A 24324-nucleotide genomic window follows, 5' to 3' on the forward strand; every position below is an offset into this window, starting at 1 on the left:
AGCCGCCGTCGCCACCTCCGGAGGAGTATGTCACAACAAAATAGCCTAAGACATCTCCTTACAAGCACTTTTTGCTAGATAACGTGCTACCCTATTCTAATCTCTAAAGAATGAATAATCTCACCCTCACGGAGCTCATCAACTAGAATTTTTTACACAGGCTAAGAAAGCTGTTGAATAGTAGCTAATTTAAATTTCAAGCCTTCCTGAAAGGCAAACAATTCAGCTTCTTGTACATTAAAACGTACGCACGAAAATCACCTGCCTTGCTGACAACACCTATTTCATCTCTCGCTACAAGACCAAGCACAGCCATATTTGATTCCCTATAGAAGAAGGCAGCACCCAAACTTAGTTTAATGTGATCCGGACTTGGTAGTTCCCAGCTTCTTAATGAGACCTGATCTGGCCTTGAACTTCTCTTCTTAATTAGTACTGATCTAGTCTTAAATTCCTAAGATAATCGGTCAACCACGATTTACAAATTGCAACAATTGCGCTCGTATTATAAATCATTTCTTGCTGGTTTTGTCAACTGCACCGCCCATGTAACTGGTGCGAAACTAAACTCTTCTCCCCGGTGGTTGATAACCGCTTCACCTGTGGGATCTGGGGTGTTTAACTAAGTTGGGGGACACTAACTGATGAGCGTGCTCCTGCTCTGTCCACAACTATGCTATACAAAGTTCCCTACCTCTATTCATATTATTGGTTCTTAGCTCCGATCCCCTACCAGTTTTCGAGTAATCGAACGTTTTATTCCTTTTGACCTTTTTGTCTGATAGGTTGGTAAATTATTTTGGCATCTAAACAACTTAAAATAATAAAAATAACTATATGGTTGTAGGTCATGTCAAGACCTATGTACAGTTTCCATATATATAAAGTCACCTTTTGAGTTGGTATGAAAAAGGTTTGAATTCATGAAGCAAGCTGAAATTCGAATGGCAACCCTAGAAGAGTACGAGCCGATGCGGGTAGTCAATGAGGTATCCCTATCAGGTCTAACATGATATGGCGTGGATAGTCAATGAGGTATATATATCCATGCTGGTGAATAACACTCGGGGCTTAGCTTATCACTGCAGGGTTGTATTATGATTGAACCGGCATAGATGCCTTATTTGTGTCGATTCGGCAGGGATGAGTGTTTCTTGGTAGTGCACCTGGTTTTCTCCAATTTAGCATGGATGCTCGCATTCTTAGCTTATTACTCTTTCAATAGTAGGTGATGTGCTCGTAGATATCAACGTGCTCGTGGTTACTTCATCGATCTCAAGATTTGGTGACTCGGTCTCGAAGATGTTCACAGGAGGGTAATAAGTTGTGCATGCATATATGTGTTCATAGACGTGAGAGTTTGTATTTGTACTGTACATGTTTTTTTTAAAAAAAACTTGGCGGGGTGGTGATAGTCTAGTAGACTGTTAGCTTTTTAGTGTGGTTTGGGCAATCTCAGCACTTGTTTGGTTTGGACAATGAAATGAATTGGTGTTAATGGCACCTCGTAGCAATTATACTACCAGATTGTCACGAGCCCACTTGTTTGCCCTTTTTCCTGTCAAGTTGATACCAATCAGTTCACCTATAAATACATGTGCTGCAAAACTGTAACATGCATGCTTTGGATTTCATTGACCTGGCTTGATCGAACTCAAGCAACCATGCATTTCTTTTTGTTGACATAATCACATGAAAGTCATCCCTTGCTTAGGTAGAAAAAAATGTGAACATCTACGGTTTGATCGAATAGGTCCCGTATATGATGTCATATTGAGCGAATTATTTTCGTTGTGCTCTTCACCAGAAGCACCTGGGACAGCGACTTTTTACAATTAAGATTATTCTACTGCAAAGAACAAGCCTTTCACTACGGTTGTTTAGTCAAGAAGTAGCTTTGCCAACTAGATTAGGGCTGTGTTCAGCTCTAATATGTATTGGAGAGGACGTGTATTATTAAAAAGAAGTCTTGTCCAAAGGGCTAAAAATTAAACAAATGCACATTTTGCTCGATCCATGTGGCAACAACCAGCTTGCTGTCCAAAAATCCATGAAATTGTGGAAGACACGACCACTATAAAGTAGAGGCAAGGTTGCGTCATATACATGCTCGTGGCATTCTTGACCAAGAACAGGCAGCAAAGGGGGCGCTGAACAGTGCATACAGGTCGTCCGATCGAAGTGTTTGACCTTTGGCCATGGCTGGAGGAGCAGCGAAAGCCGCCGGCGGGCCGGAGATAACGCTGGAGCACACGCCCACATGGATCGTCGCCGCCGTTTGCTCCGTCATCGTTGTCATCTCCCTAGTCTTCGAGCGGCTGCTCCACGGCCTTGGCAAGGTACGTAAGCTAGGTATGTACCTCCAGCATCAGGGAGCTAGCTGCAGTAATTCTTCATCTTCTTTTCATGTCAAGAAAGTATAGATACCAAACCATCTTCTACTGATGCATAAACAGAGGCTGAAGAAAGGCAGCAAGAAGCCACTGTACGATGCCCTCCTCAAGATTAAAGAAGGTTGGACACCATGCATCCTATTGTGTTTTTCACTGTAAGAGTGATGATGAGACTGACAATTGCGCGCGGTGGGTGCAGAGCTGATGCTGCTAGGGTTCATATCGCTCCTGCTCACCGTGTTCCAGGGCACAGCGCAGAAGATCTGCGTCCGGGAGAGCATCATGCACCACATGCTTCCCTGCCCGCTGCCGAGTGCTGGTGCCAAATACGGCGGCGCCGTCTTCGCCGGCGTGCTGGGTGGTGCAAGGCGGCTCCTGGCTGGAGGCGCCGCCGATGACTACTGCCAGAGGAAGGTATTTGCATTGCTTTCTTAATTTGCCGTCCGAAACTGTTGCAAGCAGCTGGCAAATGACAAAATTCTGGGTATATGGCTTTAGTGCAAATGGCACTGGATGCGTCGGTTCAAATATAATATTGAAATTAGTTTTGCAGATATAATAGAACCTGTCGGAGTTGGTTGATTTTTTCTTTTCGGATATGAGTGTACTGCCAATGTCATAAAAAACTTCGCCGACTTTCAGATAGATTGTCTCTTTTTAAGATAGACCGTTTGACTTGGTTCATCCCTTCCTTCTAACTTCATTAAGAAAAAAAACATCTATGATATCACTCCGCTCAAACATTGGTAATTAATTTTGTGTTCAGGGAAAAGTTCCAATTCTTTCGATTGAAGCTATGCATCAGTTACACATATTCATCTTTGTCTTAGCAGTCACACATGTGGTTCTCAGTGCTATTACAGCTATTCTTGGAATCGCACAGGTATCAGAGCTTGCATCTTGGTATAGATAATGACCTATCATGTTACAGTTTGCTAAAGATTTCATTGTCATGCATGTAGACAAGAAACTGGAGACGGTGGGAAGAAAAGATCCAATTCAACAATGACAGTGGTATAATACAACATATACTTTCATACTTTCCAAGTTTGCTAATTAGCAACTTCATGGTTTCGCTTATATAAATTCTCTTGTTCTATAGATCCTCAGATGATAAAACATGTGCAAGAATTCAAATTTATCCGAGATCATGTTAAGGGGCATGGAAAACGTTGGAAAATATTTGGCTGGCTGGTATTTATTCCCTTGTGCCTTAAACCTCTAAAAAGTTGACTGTTTTTGTTTTACTGTTAACATCAATGGAATAAAGAAACATTTATACATCTTACATTCAGAGGTCTTTCTTCAAACAATTCTACGGGTCAGTCACTGAGGAGGACTATACAGCCATGCGACTTGGCTTCATCACGGTAGTCAGACATATACTTTGATCTGTCAAACACCTAACCAATTCCATAGTATGTCATGTAAACATACATTTGTTGATCCCATGTCGTAGAAACATTGCAAGGGGCACCCAAAATTCAATTTTTACAAGTACATGATTAGAGCATTCGAGGCTGACTTCAAGAAAGTTGTTGGTATAAGGTAAATGACTGAATTATTACTGTCAAAATATCTGACCTTTTAATATGGTTTGTTGGTATATTAGTAATGTTGAAATATAATGCAAATGTATTTTCCTTTCGCAGTTGGTACCTATGGGCTTTGCTAGTGGTATTCTTACTATTGAACGTCCATGGTATAATTTCTATCTGAGAAAATATCATTTCAATTTTTATTACTATGTATCCCTAAAGTTCAACATGTGGCCGGATTTTAGACACATCATTTCTAGATCCACTTTTATAAGGTGTAGATCAGACATCTGGTGCATTATAATATATTATATGGTTGTAATATATGAGAGCCTAGTAGAGTTGTGAGAGATCGTGGGATTCTTATATCTGAATTTCATAGGGATTCTTTTACCTGATTTCATGATCCCTATTAGATCCAAACAGGGAGTTGTAAATGTTTATACCTGACTTGTCACTATGTATAAAGGGGCTTATTCGCAAGCCATCTTAAAAGTTATCTAGAATGTAGTTATTTGTTATTATTTACACTAAAAGGTTTGTACCTTACTTTTATAAAGTGCGAGCATACTATTGTTCAAGCATACTTACAGGTTCATTGGCAGCACATGGATATCAAACCCTTATAAATATTTTATGCACTACTAACAATAGGTAAATTGTGCTTATAATTGTGAAAAGTAATGCTACTCTTTGTTATGTTTTTCGTAGGATGGTATGTCTACATATGGTTAACATTGGCCCCTTTCATTGTAAGTAAAACAATATCCTTTGTCAAGACAAAAATTTATATCTACATATATAAAAATTCTAAGTAAATATGAGGGTTATTGGATATTATTGTAAAACTATATAAATAATGCATATTATTATTATTTTAATAGGATCTCCCCACATTAAAAAATATTATTATACAAATACAATTCAAGGTAAAGTATAGCATATATAATCTTTTTATTATTTGCAGTTGCTACTTGTGGTTGGAAGTAAGATGGAACATATCATTACTGAGTTGGCTGTTCAAGTTGCCCAGAAGCATACCGCAATAGAAGGGGATGTGGTGGTCACTCCTTCGGATGATTTCTTTTGGTTCCACCAGCCTAAATTAGTCCTCCACTTGATACACATTGTTCTGTTCCAAAATGCATTTGAGATTGCATTCTTCTTTTGGCTTCTGGTAAGGATACCAAATAGAAGCTCCCCAACCCCAAATCGTATTGGATTTAGGACAAAGTTACATTTAAGATAATGAACTCTTACTTAAATTGTGATAATTGGAAATGGTGATGGTAATTCATAGAGTCACAAGTAGATAGTTTACATTCAGCTATATGTCTTAATTCTATGTCTGATGTACCATGCTATTTTGAACAACAAGAAGTATATGTCGAAAGATAACCAGCATAATCAAATGTCAACATCACACGTGTGGTCTATCAAACTATCACCAAATGTTTTACTTTTACTACCATTTATTTGCCTTTCAGGTAACATTTGGATTTAAATCATGTATTATGGGAAAACCAGGATATGCTATTTCCCGACTTGTAATAAGGTACCCTCAATAAAGATTTATATTAGCAGTAACACTTGAAATTAACATCTAGGGGAACAAGAATTCATATATGTTATTTATGTGTGTTACCAGTGTCATCAGCCAACTACTTTGTGGTTATAGCACACTACCTCTCTACGCTATTGTCTCTCATGTAAGTTTATAATATTTATAAAGGAATTGTATTTCAGTTTCTACTTGATCATTTAGTTTTTACAAAGAACTTTAACCATAGGTAAAATATTAGAATAGTTAAAAAATGAGAAATAAAAATGGCACTCCAAATATTAAAATATCACCATAGCTTTAAATTACTGTCCAAATAAATGTTCTGCGAGCACAAAGATAATTTTAACTCATATGAATTTATATACCTTCATGCTAAAAGGATAACTCACATGATTTAAGCATTGAATGGAGTCTTGTACCTTAGTATCAGGGAAATATCTTAGGAAATTAAAGGTACATCTAGTAGTGTATTCTGTATTAAGCATTGAATGGAGAAGTAGTGTATTCTTTATTATATCTTTTGTATGGCATACACACATGTTCAACTATTGTAGCCATCATTGAGCGCTAGTTAACAATGTTCTACCACTACTTTTGCCCTCAAATGTAATGCTAAAATTCTTTTGTTCCATACATGTAAAGATGGGAAATTCATTCAAGAAAGCCATATTCGATGATAATGTATCTGAAGGTCTTGTCACCTGGGCTCAAAATGCTAGAAGGCGTAAAGGAAAGAACACAACAAATGCAGACAGTAGTGCCTCTTCTGTTGATGGGAGATATGGTGGTGCTATTCAAATGACAAATGCATGAACGGCAGATAAGATAATCTATGTGAATAAGGAAAAAACATGTGCTTCACAATATCCTGTAGCGACCTTTAACAACCGGATAGTCCATGCATTTGTTGTGATGCTCCATTTAAATAAAATCAAGTTATGTTTCATTTGTGCGTCAAGTTTATGATGCTCCAGTGGCGTATTTCAATTTATAGCCAATGGTTATTTTTCCAATAGTGTTTCCTTTTTTCTAGCCTCAATAATGTTGTATTACATTTTAAAATGGTTTAAAGTTCAGCAATGTTAACTTCAGCTGTGCTATGCGTTTTAGATAAGTTTTCAACTGAATTAGGTTTGTTAAAAACGAATTTAAGAATGTTTTATCAGGCTTCAAAATAAACTCCATGAATGTGACCATCCAATTAAACAGGTAAAACAAAGATTGACTGAATATTAATAGCATGAGAGGTATCAAAAACAAAACCAGAAATTCTTCTTGGTTGCATCCTCCATCCCCCTGAGCAATATTGGACTACTACCCTATTCTTTTGAAATTCTCACGTCATCTTCTTCAACTGCAGCTAGCTAGCCATCCCTAGATATTGGCCCTATTTGTTTCCCCATATACAGCGTCCACTGGAAAAAGCTATACAACGTCCACTATGAAAAAAAAAAGCAAGAATGCTATCGAATCTATACAGCGTCCACTATGACAAAAAAGCAAGAATGCTACCGAATGAGTTTCAAAAAAAAAGGAAGAATGCTACCGAATGATCTTCATCAGACGCGCTTTTCCTCATGACCGTTAAAACGTGGACTTCCAATATATTGTGGACAACTCAAGACGCGAAAAATAATCCTCGCTTTCTCACTACACGCTTTTGCAAAGTGCTGGTACAGGGCAGAAACAAACGGGTCCAACCTCGTCTGCCCCTCTAATGAGTAGGGTGTTTTTTTTTCATTTTTTCCGATGGAAGTGGGCAAGGAAAATAGTATTAGGGGTGTTTGGAAAGGGGTGCTAAACTTTAGCACCCTACTTTTAGCACACTTTTAGCACTTGAACTCCCAAACAGAGGTGCTAAAAGGTGAGTACTAAAGTTTAGCACCCTTGTTTTCTTTAGCACACCCAAGGAGTGCTAAAAGGTGCTAATGGGTGCTAAAAGTGGTTCCAAGTCCACTTTTTCCCTAGTTGCCCCCTCTCTCTCCTCTCCACTTTTCCCCAAGCCAGTCATAAATGAGGGCAATGCAGTCATTTCTCACCTAAGATGCTAAACTTTAGCACTGTATATAAACAACACCAAGTGCTAAACTTTAGCGCTCTATTTCAGGGTGCTAAACTCAGTAACTGAACGTTAGGATGGCCACGCATCCGTTGTAGTCTAGCTGGTTAGGATACTTGGCTCTCACCGGAGAGACCCAGGTTCGAGTCCCCGGCAACGGAAAAAAAATTTAATCTTTAAATAATATGTGCAATTGTACACGTCAAGACGCTAGAAATAATCTTTGTTTTGCATGAAGTTAATCTAATCAAAGGACATTTGAATGAGCAGATTATTCGGAGCACCTCTGCTGCCAAGGCAGTGTTTCTATCGGGACCTCAAACATTCTTGGTCATTCCTCCTCTCCTGTCTTACAAAGAAACAGAAATTAACTTTGATGACCTATAGTCCCTGGGCACTTTATTTTTGAAAAATTTAGTAACAAGACACGATCACACGATAAACAAGAGGTCCCACAGATTGTTCTCCTGTCTTCTCTCTTGGGGGAAACAACTAGCCCCGACATACTTATGTTGAAAATTTTGTGCCTGGAAAGAGTGAAAACAGATATATAACTGTTAAGACCAAATTACAGCATGTAAACGAATGAGGGGGAACATCAAGTTTGTAGCAATTTGAAGAGAAAGGGGTATCAAAAAGGGCAACCTAAGACTTCAGTCCATCAAACTAAGATTAAAAACTCCAGAACAAAATAGTGAGGTGATTGATTGAATGATCACTTGACTCAAATTCAAATCAGTATGCTGGAGAAGAATGTCCTCCAAAGTATTGGACAAGAAATAAAAAAGAAAAGACAGGTTTTCTCTGAATATGAATGTGCCATTTTTCCCCTCTGTTTATAATTTGGAATAGTTTCATCAGTTATGTTACTTAATATTAGAACACATCTGACAAATAAATTCAGAAATGCATATAGAATATCTTTTTTTTAAAATCACAATGATAATCCAATCAGAAGTGATTGCATAAGTGGACCCCAACCTCAAACAAGTGTTAACTGGATTTCCAAAAAATTTATGGTTTCAAAGCACCAGCTGAACGACAGCCATCAGAGTAGCAAACATACCACATGATGATCAAACTTGCACAAACTAATCATGGAGACAAAACAAATTATGACTGCAATCTTACATATTTGTCTATTGGCAACAATTTATCTCAAGCTCCAGGATATTTCTGGTCAGTAAGTTACCAATCCCCGTTTTTATCATCACATACTGATGCAAACTTCAACTCCAGTTATATTATCATGTGCTTGGGAAAGAAGAGATTTTTCACCAAGTGCACAAGACAAAAATAACACAAGGAGGAGCACATCAGTATACGATTTGGCTAACTTTCATCATTCCAGGTTGAAAAGTTATTAACCATAGCTCATAATGTTTTTTAAAAAAAAAAGACCTAACAGGGTACATTACTCTTTCACAAGGAAAAAAAAAGCATCATGTTCTTGATGGCAAAAGATGGAGCCTCACAATATCTAGACTGGCAAAAAAAAATGTAACTAATGTTTAACAGTAATCGGTACAGACAAAAAATAACACAGCAATAATAATACTAGAAAAACAAAATGTATCTTGCATTTATGTTTTAGAAAGTACAAAAGAAAAAGGCAAATCAAACCATTGTGACATTTCTGAACAGGGAATGATACCAGGGGGGAAAATGTATCTTGCCTTTATGTTTTAGAAAGCCTATAAAAAAACAAATCAAATCATCAGAACTGGGAACGAAGTAATGTGTCTGAAGTGATAGATGCCAGAAAATTTCGGTCAGAAACCGGCCAATCTAAGATTTTATGTGACATTTCTGAACGGGGAATGATACCAGGGGGGAAAATGTATCTTGCCTTTATGTTTTAGAAAGTGTATAAAAAAACAAATCAAATCATCAGAACTGGGAATGAAGTAATGTGTCTGAAGTGATAGATGCCAGAAAATTTCGGTCAGAAACCAGCCAATCTAAGATTTTATCATCAATGGTGCAAACTTCAACTCTACTATGAAGTCTTAACACATGTGCTTGGTACTTCAAAAAAAGAAGAACAGGAGCACTGATGAAGAATAGTCTAGAGGTCATCATAGTACCATACCATAATTTGGCTAACTGTCATCATTCTGGTGGCCAAATAGTTGAACATAGACCAGAAACACAAAGGAATAGTTTGAAAAGGTAAACAACACACAAGGAAAAAAACTAAAGTTTGTGCAGTAATTCTATGCCCTGGAGATAAAATAATTAGAAATATAAGGGTGACAAATGCTGCTTAACAAGTAAAGTACAGGACCATTGGGGGCTCACAATTATAGGGAGTTAATGAATTCTTTGATTGAGGGATAGCTACATACACAATTACCTGTCTTGAAGTTTCATTTAAACTTCTGAATCTGCATGCTGAGCCAGGGATTCTTTGACATCTCCAGAGAACAATCCTCGGTAGATCTGAAGCTACCAAGTAGCAATGGAGCAAGACACTGATATTATTCTCCTAGTTAGCTGGCTGAGATTTGGAGATTCAGACCTCCTTTCCATTATCAGCATCGGAAGGAATGGCTGACGAGGTGTTCACACCGGATTGTAGAACACTATCTTAACGTTGAATCACAGTAATCCGGTCAAACAGTACGAAGAAGCCAGATCAATTTGGCTGATGTACCGTAAAGATAGCAACCAGTGAAGCTGAATTTTACAAGGATCTCGAAGCATGCTGGGACTTGGCAATCTCTCTCAAAACTGCACCCACAACAGCAGCCTGCTCAAGACATTCAGCTTTGTTCAAAGCATCTAGAAGACTTATGCATGCCTTTACATTAATTCTACATCCTCGTAATCGAGTTTCTTCAAATACCTGATATGCCTCAATTGCTCTATTTGCATGGCTCATTCCCTCTATAAGCGCATTGAAACTTGCTGCATCGGGGATTCCACCATTGGCCTTAAACCTCTCAAAGAGACTGCAAGCGTCTGTTATGTTCCCTACCTTTGCAAGCCCAGAAATCATGGTTGTGTAAGTCACAACATTAGGAACCAATCCCTGTTTCTGCATTTCTTGCCAGAACACAAAAGCCTTATTGTACTTCTGTACGCGGCAAAGGCCATTTATAAGAATACTGTATGTATAAGTGTTCGGTGAACATTTCATTTCCTTCATTGACTGGAAACAAATAAGGGCTTCGTTGATTTCTTCAGCTTTCACTAAAGCATCCAGAAGGCTGTTCCATGTGTAAACATTCGGAGTCAAACCCTTCTTCATCATCTCTTCTAATATTAAATAAGCTTCATCTATCCTACCAACCTTTCCAAACCCATCAATGAGGGAGCTATACACAATAACATTCAATTCTATTCCTTTTGATTTTGCTTCCTCAAAAAGCATATAAGCTTCATCTAACCTGTCAATCTTAGCCAAACCATCAATAATCGATCCATATGTAGCAACTGTAGGAGGTACCCGCTTTACCTTCATCTCCTCAAGAACTTCATATGCCTTGTCCACCTTACCAGATTTACAGAACCCATCAACGACAGCATTATAAGCCCGGGCATCAAGAATAAAACCCTGCTGTTTCATGGCATGAAAAATGTTGGAAGTTTCTCTAGCATGGCCAGCTTTAGTGAGACCATGAATCAAAATGGAATAACTTCGGACATCAGGAAGGAAGCCATAACCCTTGATGTCATCAAATATTGCTCTTCCCCTTTCAATATCACCAGCTTTGAAAATACAATCCATGTATGTATTGAGTAGGGTAAGATCAGGATGGCATCCTCGACGGTTCATCTCTTTGAAGATTTTGTGTCCATCTTCTTTCCTCCCATGCATGAAGAAATTCCTTATCAAGGATGTATATACGACAGGATTAGCATTGTGGCCTGCATCTAACATATTCTCAAATAACCTATAAGCGTCATCAACCATTCCCTTCTTTCCTAATCCGTCAATAAGAGAACAATACGTCACAGAATCAGGATTGCAACCTCTTTGACTTGCAGTTTCAAAAATCTTATAGGCCTCGTCAAGCTTCTTTGCCTTGCAGAACCTATCAACCATTATATTCACTGTCAGCAAGTTAGGGAACAGACCAGCATGCTCCATCTCATCCCGTAACTTATAGGCCTCCTCAACCTTTCCAGCCATGCAAAGCATATCAATGATGATGTTATATGTCGAGGAATTTGGCTCTGCATCCATCTTCATGGCCTCAAACAAGGTCAGTGCCTCTTCAACTTTCCTCTTCTTCCCAAGGCAAGTGAGAATCGAATTAAACGACACGACAGATGGAATACAACCCCTCTCCTTCAACTGATCAAGCAGCTTATAGGCATCCTCAAACTGGCCTGCAGACCCATAGCCCATAATCATTGTATTATACGCATATGCACAAGGCACAGCTCTTTCTGCCTCCATCTGACCAAACAGCTCCTCAGCCTCACTTAGCCTCCCCGCCTTGCACAATACCCAAATCATGCTCGTGTACGAGACGTCATCAGGCTTCAGCCCTTGCGCCTTCAATTCGTGGAAGAACTTCCAGGCCATGTCCACATTCCCAGCCTTCCCAAAACAATCAATGCACACATTGTACAGGACGATATCTGGCTCAAGGCAGCTCCCCTTCACCTCATCCACCAGCTCCAGTGCGCCCCCAACGCGCCCCTCACGGGCCAGCGCCCGCACCAGAGTCGTGAACAGCGGCACGCCCACCTCGTACCCAACCTCCTGCATCTGCCGCAGCAGCTCCAGCGCGCGCTCGGGCCGTCTCGCCTCCGCCAGCGCGCCGATCAGCACCGTGTACGCCGAGAACGCCGGACGGAACTTGAGCCGCCGCATGGGCCCCAATCGCGCGCTCGGCGTCGTCAGGCGGCGGGCGCGGACGAGGGTGGCGACGAGGTCGGCGCAGGCGGGGTTGGGGACGCCGTACCCTAGGACGCTCATCTCCTCGAGGATCTTCTCCAGGGCCGCGAGGTCGTGGGAGAGGAACGGGAGGACAGCGTTGTAGGCGTCGGCGGGGAGCGGGTGCGGGGATGAGGCGGAGGAGGCGAGGAGGAAGAATGGGGCGGCGATGGAGGGGTTCTTGAGGACGCGGAGGACGGGTATGACGACGTCCGCGGCGGAGGCCGGGGCGCTGGAGAGGGAGGAGGAGACGGCGCCGGCGAGGTCGGGCGTCCATGAAGGGGCGGCGGAGAGGAGGCGGAGGAGCTCAGAGGCGACGGGATTGGGGTGGTGCGGTGGAGGTGGTGGACTGGTCGACGAGAGGTGGCGGCAGGTGCGAAGGAGCGTGGAAGCGGCGAGGAGAGGCCGGCGAACCGCCGGCGTCCGCAGCGCCGCCGCCATGGGTAGGGAATGGTAAAAACCTAGCTGAGGTACAAGGCGGGTTTGCCCGTTTGGGCCCTCGCTGAAACTTGGAAATGGGCAATGCCAGGCCTATTTGTTTGGAGATGGGCTTGAAGGTTATTTTCTCTTTTCTTTTTTTTTAAGAAAAAATGAGGTTGGTACATTGTTTTGCGAAAAGAACTGCCAAACCTGCTTTAAAAAAAATACTTACTCCTATAAAGCTAATTAGACTGAGTACAACAGGTACAATAATGTGTATATATGAAGTTTAATGACATTCTCCTAGTTGTAGCATATTGAAGTGACCATCCATTCGGATATTATCCTTGCTGAAAATCAATGGATATTATCCTTGCTGAAAATCATGACCAGGTTATAAATACTTTCTCAATTAAATTTGGTTCCTTGTCTTTTGGTAAAATGAATATGGAGAGAAGTCGAAGAATAAAGTTCAAGTTACAGCCGTGCCAGGCAATATGGTATTTATTAAGTCTAATATTTGCAAGAAGCATCCAGAGAAGAAATCAAAATCAATTGTTCAGATTGGAACCATGCTGTTGGAGATCGATTAGGATTATTTTATATTATTTCTAAATGTGAGTTGCTAGCTTGTGCTGAGTCCAGGTTTGTTTCGTCGGGTGTTTCACCTAAATCTGGGACTCCGGGTCGGTTTGGTCTCTTTCGTTTTGAGTCAGACTTGAGTCCAGTTTATGCCAGGGCCTGCTAAGTGCTAGTTAGTGCTTGCGCGCACTTTTAATTGGCCAGGGGTCGGTTTTGTGGCCCTAGACTTAGTTTTATTTCGAGAGTTTTTCCTCTATCGTCGGGCGCTACTCCAGAGAAGATGGCGATCCCATCTGCTATCTGAAGTCGATCCAATTTTGAATTGTGAAGGAACGCGATCAGATTGTGTATAATCTGGGTGCGTTTGAATTTTGTGAGTTCCTCCTCTTTGATCGTGGCTGCTTTTGTCCACGGGTGAAGAGTCGTCAACGGTTAATCTAATTATCCTAGTTCTGGCTGGTTCTATCTACTGTTGTTTTGATTAGGTCTGCTGCTATTGTTCATTGTTTAATGAAATTAGTCTGTGATAGTTATTTGGCTGATAATTTGGAAAGTGAAGATTGTATCGTGAAAGTGAGGGAAAATTAGTGCATCGCCATCAGTGCCCATCACTAATTCTAGTCCAAGATCATTTACTCCCATTTTTTAACCTCTTTACAAGATTAAGGTGTGTTTGGTTGAATGCACCACAGGATATATGTATGGAGTTCAACCAATTTGCTTGGTTCACTCCTCTTAGTAGATAGTTATATCAAGTGGGATAGCATTATCCTAGATGAATCGGTACAATTCACCCAACCAAATAAAAAAAAGACAAATATCTATCTTAAACTAATTCATATATATACCAAATGAAACTAAACATGCCTTAAGCTTTCTGACGGAATAGAGTTGATTCGGGATTGAAGGGTTAGAAACGCAGGGGGTCGAGGGATTGCAAGATCAACCAGTATCAGTAGCCGATAGTGATAGGTGACCGAGGGAGGATAAGGCAAGGGTAACTCATGTTGATAAGTTATTGCATATGCGGGATGATAGCAAGAGAGCAAGATTGAGATACCATATGTTGCTTGAGGAAACCGACGACACGTTCTTGAAAAAATGACTAATAAGAGAAATGTCTCCTAGTATATATTAATTAATGAGATTATGATGAATTTGTATCATACCCTTATCGTTTCCTATCTAAAAGAGTTTTATTTTTTTCAAAAATATATAGTTAAATCTTCTAAAGTTCTATATAAACAAACATTTAAGTGGGACATAGGAAAAGCCATATATGCATATTCCAGATCAAATTTTCCTTTTGCAATGTATAAATCCTTTAAATTTTGGTAAAAATTATAATATTGTTAGTAGTTGTATTTGATATGAAAATTAGTGTGTCATGTCAAATTACTACAAAATTTCACTGAAATGTCCCTTTGTCCTAAAAGTGCCATGGTCCAGTATAGAAGTGCCCAGAGAGAAGTTTGGTTGAGCGGCGAAAGAGAAAGAAGCAATCAATGTCAGCAGGACAAAGGTCGCAAACAATGGAAGTGGACAGGCAGTCCAGCACGAGAGTGCAAAAAAGCAACCAGAAAAAGCCGACCGGACGCTGGCAAGCACAGGCAGCACGCATTCCTACTCCAGCATTGACTGACAGCGTTCGCCACTGCACACTCACGAGCTTCACTCTCGCAGTCTCGCGCTCGATACTCTCCCCCGGCACCAAGAAACCGCCGGAATCGCCTCCCACCAGCCACCACCTTTCCTTCCTCGATCCCTCCCTTCCGATCTTGCCAAAGAATACGAGATCCGGCCTGCGGTGGCGAGCGGCCCTGTCCTGATCCGATGGCGTCGCCGGCGCCCGGAGGGAAGGGGGCGGGGGAGGGCGGCGACAAGGCGGAGTGGCTGATCTACGCCTTCGTGGCGCGGGGCACGGCGGTGCTGGCGGAGTACACCGAGTTCACCGGCAACTTCCCCTCCATCGCCGCGCAATGCCTGCAGCGGCTACCCGCCGGCTCCTCCTCCGCCAGCCCCGGCGGTAGCGGCGCGCCGGCTCGGTTCAGCTACTCCTGCGACCGGCACACGTTCAGCTTCCTCCTCCACCGCGGCTACGGTGAGGCGTTTTCATCAATGACGCACTCTAATAGTAATATAGAAGTAGGAAGTGCTACATGTGGAAGGATTCTACTTTTGTGTGGCATCTTAGTTGTGCTAAACATGGTAGTAGCAAAGTTCCAATCTTGATTGCTGCAGCATGTACATCAGTAAAGAGAATTACTGATCTCAGGTTTTGTCACAATTGGATAGCAAGATCACCCCCCTGAAAAGGCATTACCAATCCTTATGGCAACTGACATTCCACACCGGAACAAAATTAGAAGAGAAGAAATGGAAACCATTTTCAGGATCTTGTGTTGAATAGTGCTCTTCATTGTCAACACCAGGATCTTGTGCTCTGTTCCTGACAATTGCAGTCTGATACATGGAAGGAGACATTTATTTTGTGCATATGGAAGAAAACTCTATCCTCCTGTAGCTATAAAAGCTTAACAGCAATGCTGTGGACCTTGAAAATCTGGCCACAACTTTTTAACTGCTATAGATCACACGATAATATAATAATCTGTAGAGTGTAGATCCATGGTGACACCTTTCTCTTTGAATATTTTGTAGCCTATTGTGTAGTTGCGAAGGAATCCGTTCCAAAGAATGTCTCGGTGGCCTTTCTTGAGAGGTTAAAAGATGACTTCATGAAGAGATATGGAGGTGGTAAAGCTGATACAGCTCTTGCAAAAAGTCTAAATAAAGAATATGGGTATGTCTTGCAATAAGTTGTACTGAGAATTTCATACAATATTTTATCTTTTTTTCCTGAGAATTGAGCTTTTTATCAATGCAGGCCAGTTATAAAGCAACACATTCAGTATGTTCTTGAACATTCAGAGGAACTAGACAAAACTTTGAAAGTGCAAGCCCAAGTTTCAGAAGTTAAAAATATCATGTTAGACAATATAGAAAAGGTATGTTATCCCTTCCTTTGTGTAGAAGGAGCATATGCTCTTGTGTTGTTATTGTTAGGCATTTCATGGGCCGAGGTTACATGATTAACGTGTGTTATCCACTTATCCTTGGTTAAGGTGCCATCCAAACCCATCGATTGTAACACATGGACTGAGATCAGTTTCACTGCTGCTATTATTTTATTAATTGGAGTGTCTCATTAGTACATATAACTTCTTAAGCACATAGAGAACAATCAAAGTCAGTTTTCTATTTTCAAAGGGACTGATCATATGCCAACAGTAAAGTTTATTTGCCCGGTTAGGTCTTGTCTCAATTTTTATGCCACCTGACCCTGTTTTTAGATGTTAGTTTGATTTCATCCTCAATAAAATTAGTTGATTTTAGTAGGTTAATGGATTTACATTTTATGTTTCCTTACATTTAAATTTAAACGTCCAGTTCCAATGAGTTGTTTCAGGTGTACATGACTTTCTATCGAAAAAAAATAATGTTCAATGTTAGAAGAATAATAAGATTACACCAGTATGATAGTCACCATGCAGAAATCAGGAAATCATTCATAGTTGTGATCCCTTGATAGAAATGATACAGGTTGCGTTTAGTGTGTTGCATGGAAATCATCAACTTGCTCTTATGGCTGATATGGACCTTGTAATGATCATGTAAACAAAGTTAAAAAAATAGTTGGAGATGTTGCCATGCTTCTACATATTGTTGAATTCCTGGAGCACTTCAGCATTCCTATTATTGTTAGCTTGAACTGGGCATCCCTATTATAGTTTCTTCATTTCTGCCTCTTTGGGTATTTTCAGACATTGGGCCGTGGAGAAACATTGAGTGAACTCCAAGACAAGACTTCTGATCTACGTAGTCAGGTACATGTCATCCGATCCCCTTGTCAAAATACCAGTCTTGTGCTGCTTTTCCTTCCTGACGTGCATGATCAACCTGCATGTAATTCAGGCACAGGAGTTCAAGAAACAAGGGGTGAAAATTCGTAGGAAGACTTGGTTGCAGAACATGAAGATTAAGTTGGTGATTCTGGGAATCCTTTTGCTTCTCGTAGTTATCGTCTGGGTGTCCGTGTGTCAAGGCTTTGACTGCACGAAGCATGAAACATAATAAGAACAGTACAGCACTACTATAGTGGTAGCTAGGAGTCAACTGAACGTGAATTCGTGCTGGTGAAATCAAGTGTACCGACATACATACGCTTCTCTAGTTTGATTCCACTGAATATTTACCGCTATACAAATGTAAAGCTGAGTTCATCTTCCTGCACTTATGAGGTGTATTCAGAATGTATGCCCAGCAATGATATGAAGTGATAGTACGGTTTCTTGTGTATCTAGCTGAAAATGCATTCCTTCTTTCCTGTTTCCTGAATATAACATATAGCCATATAGGGCAAACTAAAAGAGTTATGTGTCAGCTCTATTGTGGCCCTGCGGACAATTATGACAATCTCGTTCGGTAATATTTTTTTAAGACAGTTTTGTTTTAGATTAGCTATTTTTCCCATAATCCGAACGATGTCAAAGGGATAAACGCGTGTTTTGAATAACAGTACAGCACGAGTTGTTTGCAATTTCCATTTTGTTTGCTTCAGCGGATTTGTTAAACTCTACAGAATGGGTGATCTTGCGCCTTGTATCCGGAACTCCAATCCACTAGGCACTAGCTTCTCAACTATACCAATCGAATGCATGCGGTAAGCCCACATTGAAACTAAGGTCCCCATTGCACATAATCCATCAGAGAAGAGAGTTATTTTGTAAGGTGTTAAAGAAGATGCAGGCGGAGAAACAGAGCTGAAAGTGCACCTTTCCTGCATCCACTGGAAAAGTGGAAAGCAATATACAAATGGTAATAATACGTCCAAAACAAAGTTGGTCACCAAACCTGGTGAACCAATAAACAAGTGGTCTTTCCGGTAATTGCATATATGTTATAAACTGCAGTAAAATTGTTTGCCCTCCACAAAGGAATATGGATCCAACACTTGGCGGACACCTCTGGAAGACCATATCATTGATTTGTGTATTAACAAATTAACTCCACCATGTTCAGTTGCACAGAGAATACATAGCAAACTAGCAAAGTATAGAATAAATAACCAAAATTACATGCACAAACTCCCATTTCTCATCATCGATCACCATCGCCAACCTCGCCAAGGGGTTGCCAGGGCATGAATAGATATCACTCCCTTTGTTGTAAACCAACTTTAGCATCAAGCTTTGAAACCATAGGAACAAGAAATTGTAAATCTGTACTTTGGACTCGTCATTGATGCAAGCTGCATCTTCAATAACTTATTTGTAAATTGGTTGGACCATAATGTATAAACGAACAATTCCAAGTCTTGGTAGGATGGCATTGTTCATGCTTTGCATGGTAAATCTGATAAAAGAACATCACCATGCACCCTCTTGACATACAAGTATAAACTAAACAAGGAGCAAATTTCAGTAAAACAGAAACCCCAAGGTGATGCCTAATCTGCTCTATAACCTCAAGGTACACACCTAGAACTAGGAACAAAACTCAATCCAGTACACTCCCCCTCAGCTCCCACAATTTCACTGTGCCATCATCGCTTGCAGATGCCAATAACCTCGGGTCCTAGAAATTTGTTTGAGAAGATAAGTATCTCTACCCGAAATTAAGGAGCCATTATGGGCAAAAGTAGAGGAAAACAGACAGGTAGGTGCAGATGAAATTCATTGCACCAAGCCACCAGCTAATTAAATTTAAACTATATTGCTGCTAATTCTCAGGCATTACTCGCCAGTTAAATAAATTGAGATTATTTGTCGATCATTCTCAGAAATTACCTGAGGACACCATCGGACACAGTTTATGTCCATGTCATGTGCCTTCTCTTTCTTCAATATTAGTTTGTACAAAGGCCCCTCAGCCTGCACCATCAAGATTACATCAATCCTCTGAGCAAAACACCATATATCATTTCTTTCCCTTTTCTACAATAATTTCACCGCCAAATGTGTGAAAGCTTATATGCTTTGCAAAAGAAAAATGCCATCTTGGTACTGCAAAATAGTGTCATGCACTTTTTTGGGGGGAAATAAGAGCCTATATCATTTGGCAGTTGATCCAAACCAGTCAAATTGCTAGAAAAATGAGAAAATAAGAAAATTGTTCGTAAAAAGGTAATGTGTACTTTCCAAATTTATAAACAGCCCTTGACATTCATTACCTGAAAAGCTTGGACACTAAATTATGACTAGAAAAGTGTATTTCAAAATTTATCGCAAATATGGGACAGGGAAACATACCACATAGATTGGCATGAAAAAAAAAAGGTGGAATGGAAGGATAGCATACCATGCTACTCCTCTCCTCAGCAAATAAGCAGATCGCATCATCGCCAGCACCACTAGCTATAATATCCTCACTGCCATGTACAAGGAACATAGAAATACCAAAGAATAGTATAAGATACAATGCCACTAAATTAGCACGGAATCATTAGACAGATCACAGAATGGGAGTAAGTAATACGTTAGATGATTCAAACCACGAAGCAACAGTGCCACAGAAGCTGGGGAATTAAAACTTAGGCCACAAGAGAACACTCAACCTATAAGATACAGCGATGATATTTTTAAGTTTAAAGCTATAAAAATCATGGTCTGATCCAGGCAGAAATCTGAGTTTTACCAGCATAGTCTGATTCAGGCACAAGTTCTTTAAGCAGGTCTTTTTTTGGCCTTTGTCCATTGGTTAATAAAAATCTTGACACATGGCATAATAAAGTTTATCAACATAAATACAATGGGCCCCAATTTGTCAAATAGTGGACTGCACAATTCTCTCAATTATAAGGCAGAGGCCAATATGACATGATTCATATAGATGGACTCAATTTAGAACTTTCGTTACATTTAGTTGACAAACTTGCCAAAGAATTTCATTCTTCTGATTTATCAAGGATATTTTTGGGGTGAGAATTCAACTTACCTTGACCAATGGGCTGAAAAAATAGTTCGGTCATGATATCCTGTGAGAGTAGAAAGGTGTCGCCTGAAATCAAATAATAACCATTCTGCTTAGGAGGTGTAATGCAGAAAGACAGCAGAGTTTCTGCATCTAGCTTCAGCTTCACAGAGTGATGTAATGATACTATCAATTGTCCTAAAAGATAATATCAATTATCAAGAGAACTTCAAAAGTTATACTTAAGTCAACTTATGTCCATTAAGTGAAGCATAGTAGGATGTATGTCTTAGCTAGTCAACTTTAACCAATCTGAAAGGACGATACAAGGCAGACACTTCCGTGCAAAGAAAAGGTACATCCTAGTTAATTGTTCTACATTTGCAATGAGACAAGACTAGTAGAAAAAATAAAGTTTTGATACAGAAAATTCGAAAATTAATGGATGGCATAAAAGATATTAATGTGTTTGATACGTAGTCCATAGTAGATGTTTGGGGACTGGTGATGGAATTGTTACTACAACAGGTTCTTCTGCAACCTAATCTTTCAGCCACAGGTTTGCTTTTGCCAGGTTACCAAATACATATGCAGAGAGCGTATGATTAATTATAGAAAAGAAAACTAACATCTTACCAAGATTCATGACCTTCACCAGTTTTTGGTTGAGACAAATCAGCACTGGTGTCCCATATTTTTAATGTGCGGTCATCACTGAATAACAGGTGTATGGCATTAGTAACTGCTTTAGGGAAAAACCCAGCAAAAGAGAAATCTTAATCAAGCGTTGTAGCACAAACCTGCATGTGACCATCCTATCACCTTTATGGTTGAAGGATACTGCCCATACTGTTGATGAATGACCACTGGAATTAAGAAAAATGTGATCAATCAAACAACACACTAATGCAAGCCATCAAGCAGTGAAACTAGAATGGAATTTTCGTGTTCTGTACTTCTGCTATAAGTCAGCGAACATAATGCCAATAGATAACTGGCACTGGACAATTAAAAAGTAAAGAAAATTATCTATTCCATATATTTTGTAAGAGGGGTGGCACAGAATTGATCTCAATGAGGAACTGTGTGGAGAAGAAGATCCTACAAGTTAACAGAAAAATCCAAAAACACATTGTTAATTTCTTATGTTTGACTTGAACCAAGAGGTGGCATTTCAGCAAAGTGAGAACAGGGGAAAAGACGCAGGTGAAATAACTAATGGAGGTAGAGATTAAAAATACGCAGGGCCAGATATTGAAGGCGGTTGACATAGACAACAATTTAGTCCAAATTTTAGAATCAATAACAATGCAGTGCAGAATAAGTAAAATGGGATGAAATTCATGCATCACATCTTACAGACAAAAACACCATCGGACTTGGAATTCAGTTATTTAGCGGTTTGGATATCATATACAAGTCTACAAAAAATGGAAATATACCAAAGAGTTCCCTACCAGTTATTGGCTTCGGTTAATGTCTGTACACAGTGCCACTCATCGTCCCCGTCATCAGCCCAGACCTATATCATACAAGCTGCCATATCAATCAATTTTAATAGTAGCTGAATATAGATGGAGGTGCTCCACCCTTTTTTTTCGCACTCCTGAGTAATAGCATCCAAAAATAGCAATGTGACTAGGCAACAGAAGACGACAAACGCAATACACAGAACAAGCAAATGCAATAACACAACTCGTGCATTTGTCCAGAGTCAAACTACTTCATACCTTGATTGTATTATCATAGCTGACGGAGACCAGAATATCGAGGAGAGGGTGCCACTGCACCATCTTCACATCCTGTGTGTGCCCCTGCATCACCGACACGCACTCGTACTCGTTGCCCGGCTGCACCTCCCATATCCACGCCGTCTTGTCCCGGCTGCAGGTGGCGAGCAGCGACCCGGATGGGCTCCACGACACGCTCTTCACCTCGTTCTCGTGCCCCTGCAAACCCACAGCGCCAAAGTCAGCACCGGCATGAACCCAGTGACTAGTTGGTTCTTTCAAGTTCAGCAAGCCAGCAGCTCACCTCCAGTGTGGCGACGCACTCAAAGTCGCCGCCGTTGTACTCCCACACGGCCGTGGTGGCGTCGAAGCTTGCGGTGGCCAGCAGCTTCCCGTCGGGGGACCAGGCACAGGACCTCACCGTGCGGTTGTGCGTGTCCTCCAGCACGTCCTGAGCAAGCCGACGGAACCAATCAGGCTTATCGCATCGCGTCGCAGCAATCCGAACCCCCCGCACGCAGCTCGGGACGGGGACCAAACGAAAATCGAAGCTACCGGGGACGGCGGGGAGGGGGAGGAGGCTTGGGCGTTTACCGAGCAGTGCCAGGCGCCGTCGGGGGCGCGCTTCCAGATCCGGACGGCCTTGTCGCCGCCGCAGGAGGCGAGGACGGGGCCGGCGCCCGGGGATGGGTTCCAGGCGAGCGCCCACACGCGGTCGGCGTGGCCCGCCAGGCGGTGGGCCTCGCGCAGCTCCACCGCCGCGCCCGCGCCGCCGTCCATGGCCCCGGGCCGCCGGCGATCGGTGGCGCGCCTAGGGTTTCGGGGATTCGGGGAGGCGCGGCGTACGGTCGCTCGAAGGAGCGGGGGGACGGAGAGGGGACAGGGGAGGCGAGGTCAAACCGTCAAAAGCTGCGAGGTGGTGGCTGCGGCAGCCGTCGGTGTCTAAAAACTCCCTTAATACCGCCAGTACCTTAATTAAAAATAACCTCCAACAGCTCCCTATAGACCCCGCAAACATACAGCTACTGACTTTCTCGCTCGGCATATTTTCACGAGAAAAAAACTCCTCAATCGCACCCCACCTTGTCTGTCGATTAGGCTAATTCCACTGGAGATTTCATAGAGGTTTCATGAACATTAAATACAGTGACACATCAGCATATATGATGACATGGTATGATAGTTATGAAGTGAGAGAGGGAAGGAGTTTCATCAGGATGAAACTGTGTATACACTGTTTCCAAGACTATGAAACTTGCATTGGGGGCTATAGAGTTTCATTTCATCTAACCATATCCAATCACATGCCTCACAATTAAATGTCATGGTCATCCTATGAAATCGTGAAATGAAACTATGCACTGGGACTCTCTGTTTCATTCATGAGAATACACCTTATGGGATGATGTGGCATCCTTGGAAACAGTGCGATGAAACCTTACACTGGGACTAGCCTTACCTCGCGCACCTTCCGTGAGCCAAGCACGGGCGACCCGATCTCCGCAACCAGGAGATTCCGAGGTTGATCCGAGAGATGCCGCTGGGGGCGCCCCGTTCACACGTGCCACTAGCTGTCGGTATTTTATACCCAACAACCTACCAAGGGGTATCCCGAGATAGTATATTGGTTGGTGGGAAATCGTCGGACCTGGAACTCGATGGTAAAAACGAGGACACAAGACACAGATTTATACAAGTTCGGGTCGCCAGAGTAGCATAATACCCTAGGTCTTATTTGAGGTGTTGTATATTGCACCTTAGCCGCGCGTGGACGCCACACCCACACCGCAAAGAGCAGTATCAGTGACAAACCGATTCGGTTAAATAAATGGACCAGCATCAACAATGGCAAATTTGACTTTACTTCGAAAGTACAAAATGTGGAACTGCTTTGAAATCAAACTTGTGTATGCATGACCTAATTCATAATTTATGGTTTGAAAACAAACCCTCGGTTATAGTCTGCGATTAGCAATTTATCTATTTTTATGATGGGTGAATGCAAAACATGATTCATAGTTTTCTGAACTGTGAGTGATTTAATGGTTATTCCTAGTTATTCTGAAGATCACCCTAAGTGGCTAAGCAGATTCTCAACAGCTAAAAAAACGTATTTGGTGGAAATCAGATACCCTATGCAACTTTGGAAACTCTTAATCAAGGTCACAAGATGCT

General features: G+C 41.3%; 4 protein-coding genes across 5 annotated transcripts; 2 read left to right on the plus strand and 2 right to left on the minus strand.

Annotated features, from left to right (window-relative positions):
* Positions 1–2133: 2133 nt before the first annotated feature.
* Positions 2134–6408, plus strand: LOC101756032 (MLO-like protein 1). The gene is made up of 14 exons (XM_022823813.1): positions 2134–2339; positions 2457–2514; positions 2593–2807; positions 3160–3276; positions 3356–3407; positions 3496–3587; positions 3689–3763; positions 3853–3941; positions 4046–4095; positions 4643–4683; positions 4899–5108; positions 5419–5486; positions 5580–5640; positions 6138–6408. The coding sequence occupies exons 1-14, from the start codon at positions 2199–2201 to the stop codon at positions 6306–6308; spliced, it is 1440 nt and encodes a 479-aa protein (XP_022679548.1). The 5' UTR covers positions 2134–2198; the 3' UTR covers positions 6309–6408.
* Positions 6409–7670: 1262 nt separating this feature from the next.
* LOC101766703 (pentatricopeptide repeat-containing protein At3g06920) lies at positions 7671–12958 on the minus strand. 2 transcript variants are annotated; one of them, XM_012844019.2, is made up of 3 exons: positions 9911–12958; positions 9209–9248; positions 7671–8081 (listed from the first exon to the last, which is right to left on the minus strand). In XM_012844019.2, the coding sequence occupies exon 1, from the start codon at positions 12884–12886 to the stop codon at positions 10241–10243; it is 2646 nt and encodes an 881-aa protein (XP_012699473.1). In that variant the 5' UTR covers positions 12887–12958; the 3' UTR covers positions 7671–8081; positions 9209–9248; positions 9911–10240. The 2 variants fall into 2 exon arrangements, with proteins under 2 accessions (XP_012699473.1, XP_004955898.1); XM_004955841.3 differs by lacking the exon at positions 9209–9248.
* Positions 12959–15014: 2056 nt separating this feature from the next.
* LOC101766295 (vesicle-associated membrane protein 724) lies at positions 15015–17845 on the plus strand. Its single transcript, XM_004955840.2, has 5 exons — positions 15015–15548; positions 16109–16250; positions 16335–16455; positions 17272–17334; positions 17423–17845. The coding sequence occupies exons 1-5, from the start codon at positions 15281–15283 to the stop codon at positions 17579–17581; spliced, it is 753 nt and encodes a 250-aa protein (XP_004955897.1). The 5' UTR covers positions 15015–15280; the 3' UTR covers positions 17582–17845.
* A 630-nt stretch (positions 17846–18475) lies between these two features.
* LOC101765880 (protein CIA1) lies at positions 18476–23075 on the minus strand. Its single transcript, XM_004955839.3, has 10 exons — positions 22744–23075; positions 22454–22600; positions 22150–22368; positions 21877–21941; positions 21220–21285; positions 21056–21133; positions 20444–20506; positions 19808–19877; positions 19297–19380; positions 18476–19084 (listed from the first exon to the last, which is right to left on the minus strand). Exons 1-10 carry the CDS (start codon positions 22927–22929, stop codon positions 19007–19009), a joined length of 1056 nt encoding a protein of 351 aa, XP_004955896.1. The 5' UTR covers positions 22930–23075; the 3' UTR covers positions 18476–19006.
* Positions 23076–24324: the final 1249 nt, after the last annotated feature.

The sequence above is a fragment of the Setaria italica genome, chromosome II, assembly GCF_000263155.2.
Source record: "Setaria italica strain Yugu1 chromosome II, Setaria_italica_v2.0, whole genome shotgun sequence".
In the NCBI taxonomy this organism is placed as follows: Eukaryota; Viridiplantae; Streptophyta; class Magnoliopsida; order Poales; family Poaceae; genus Setaria; species Setaria italica.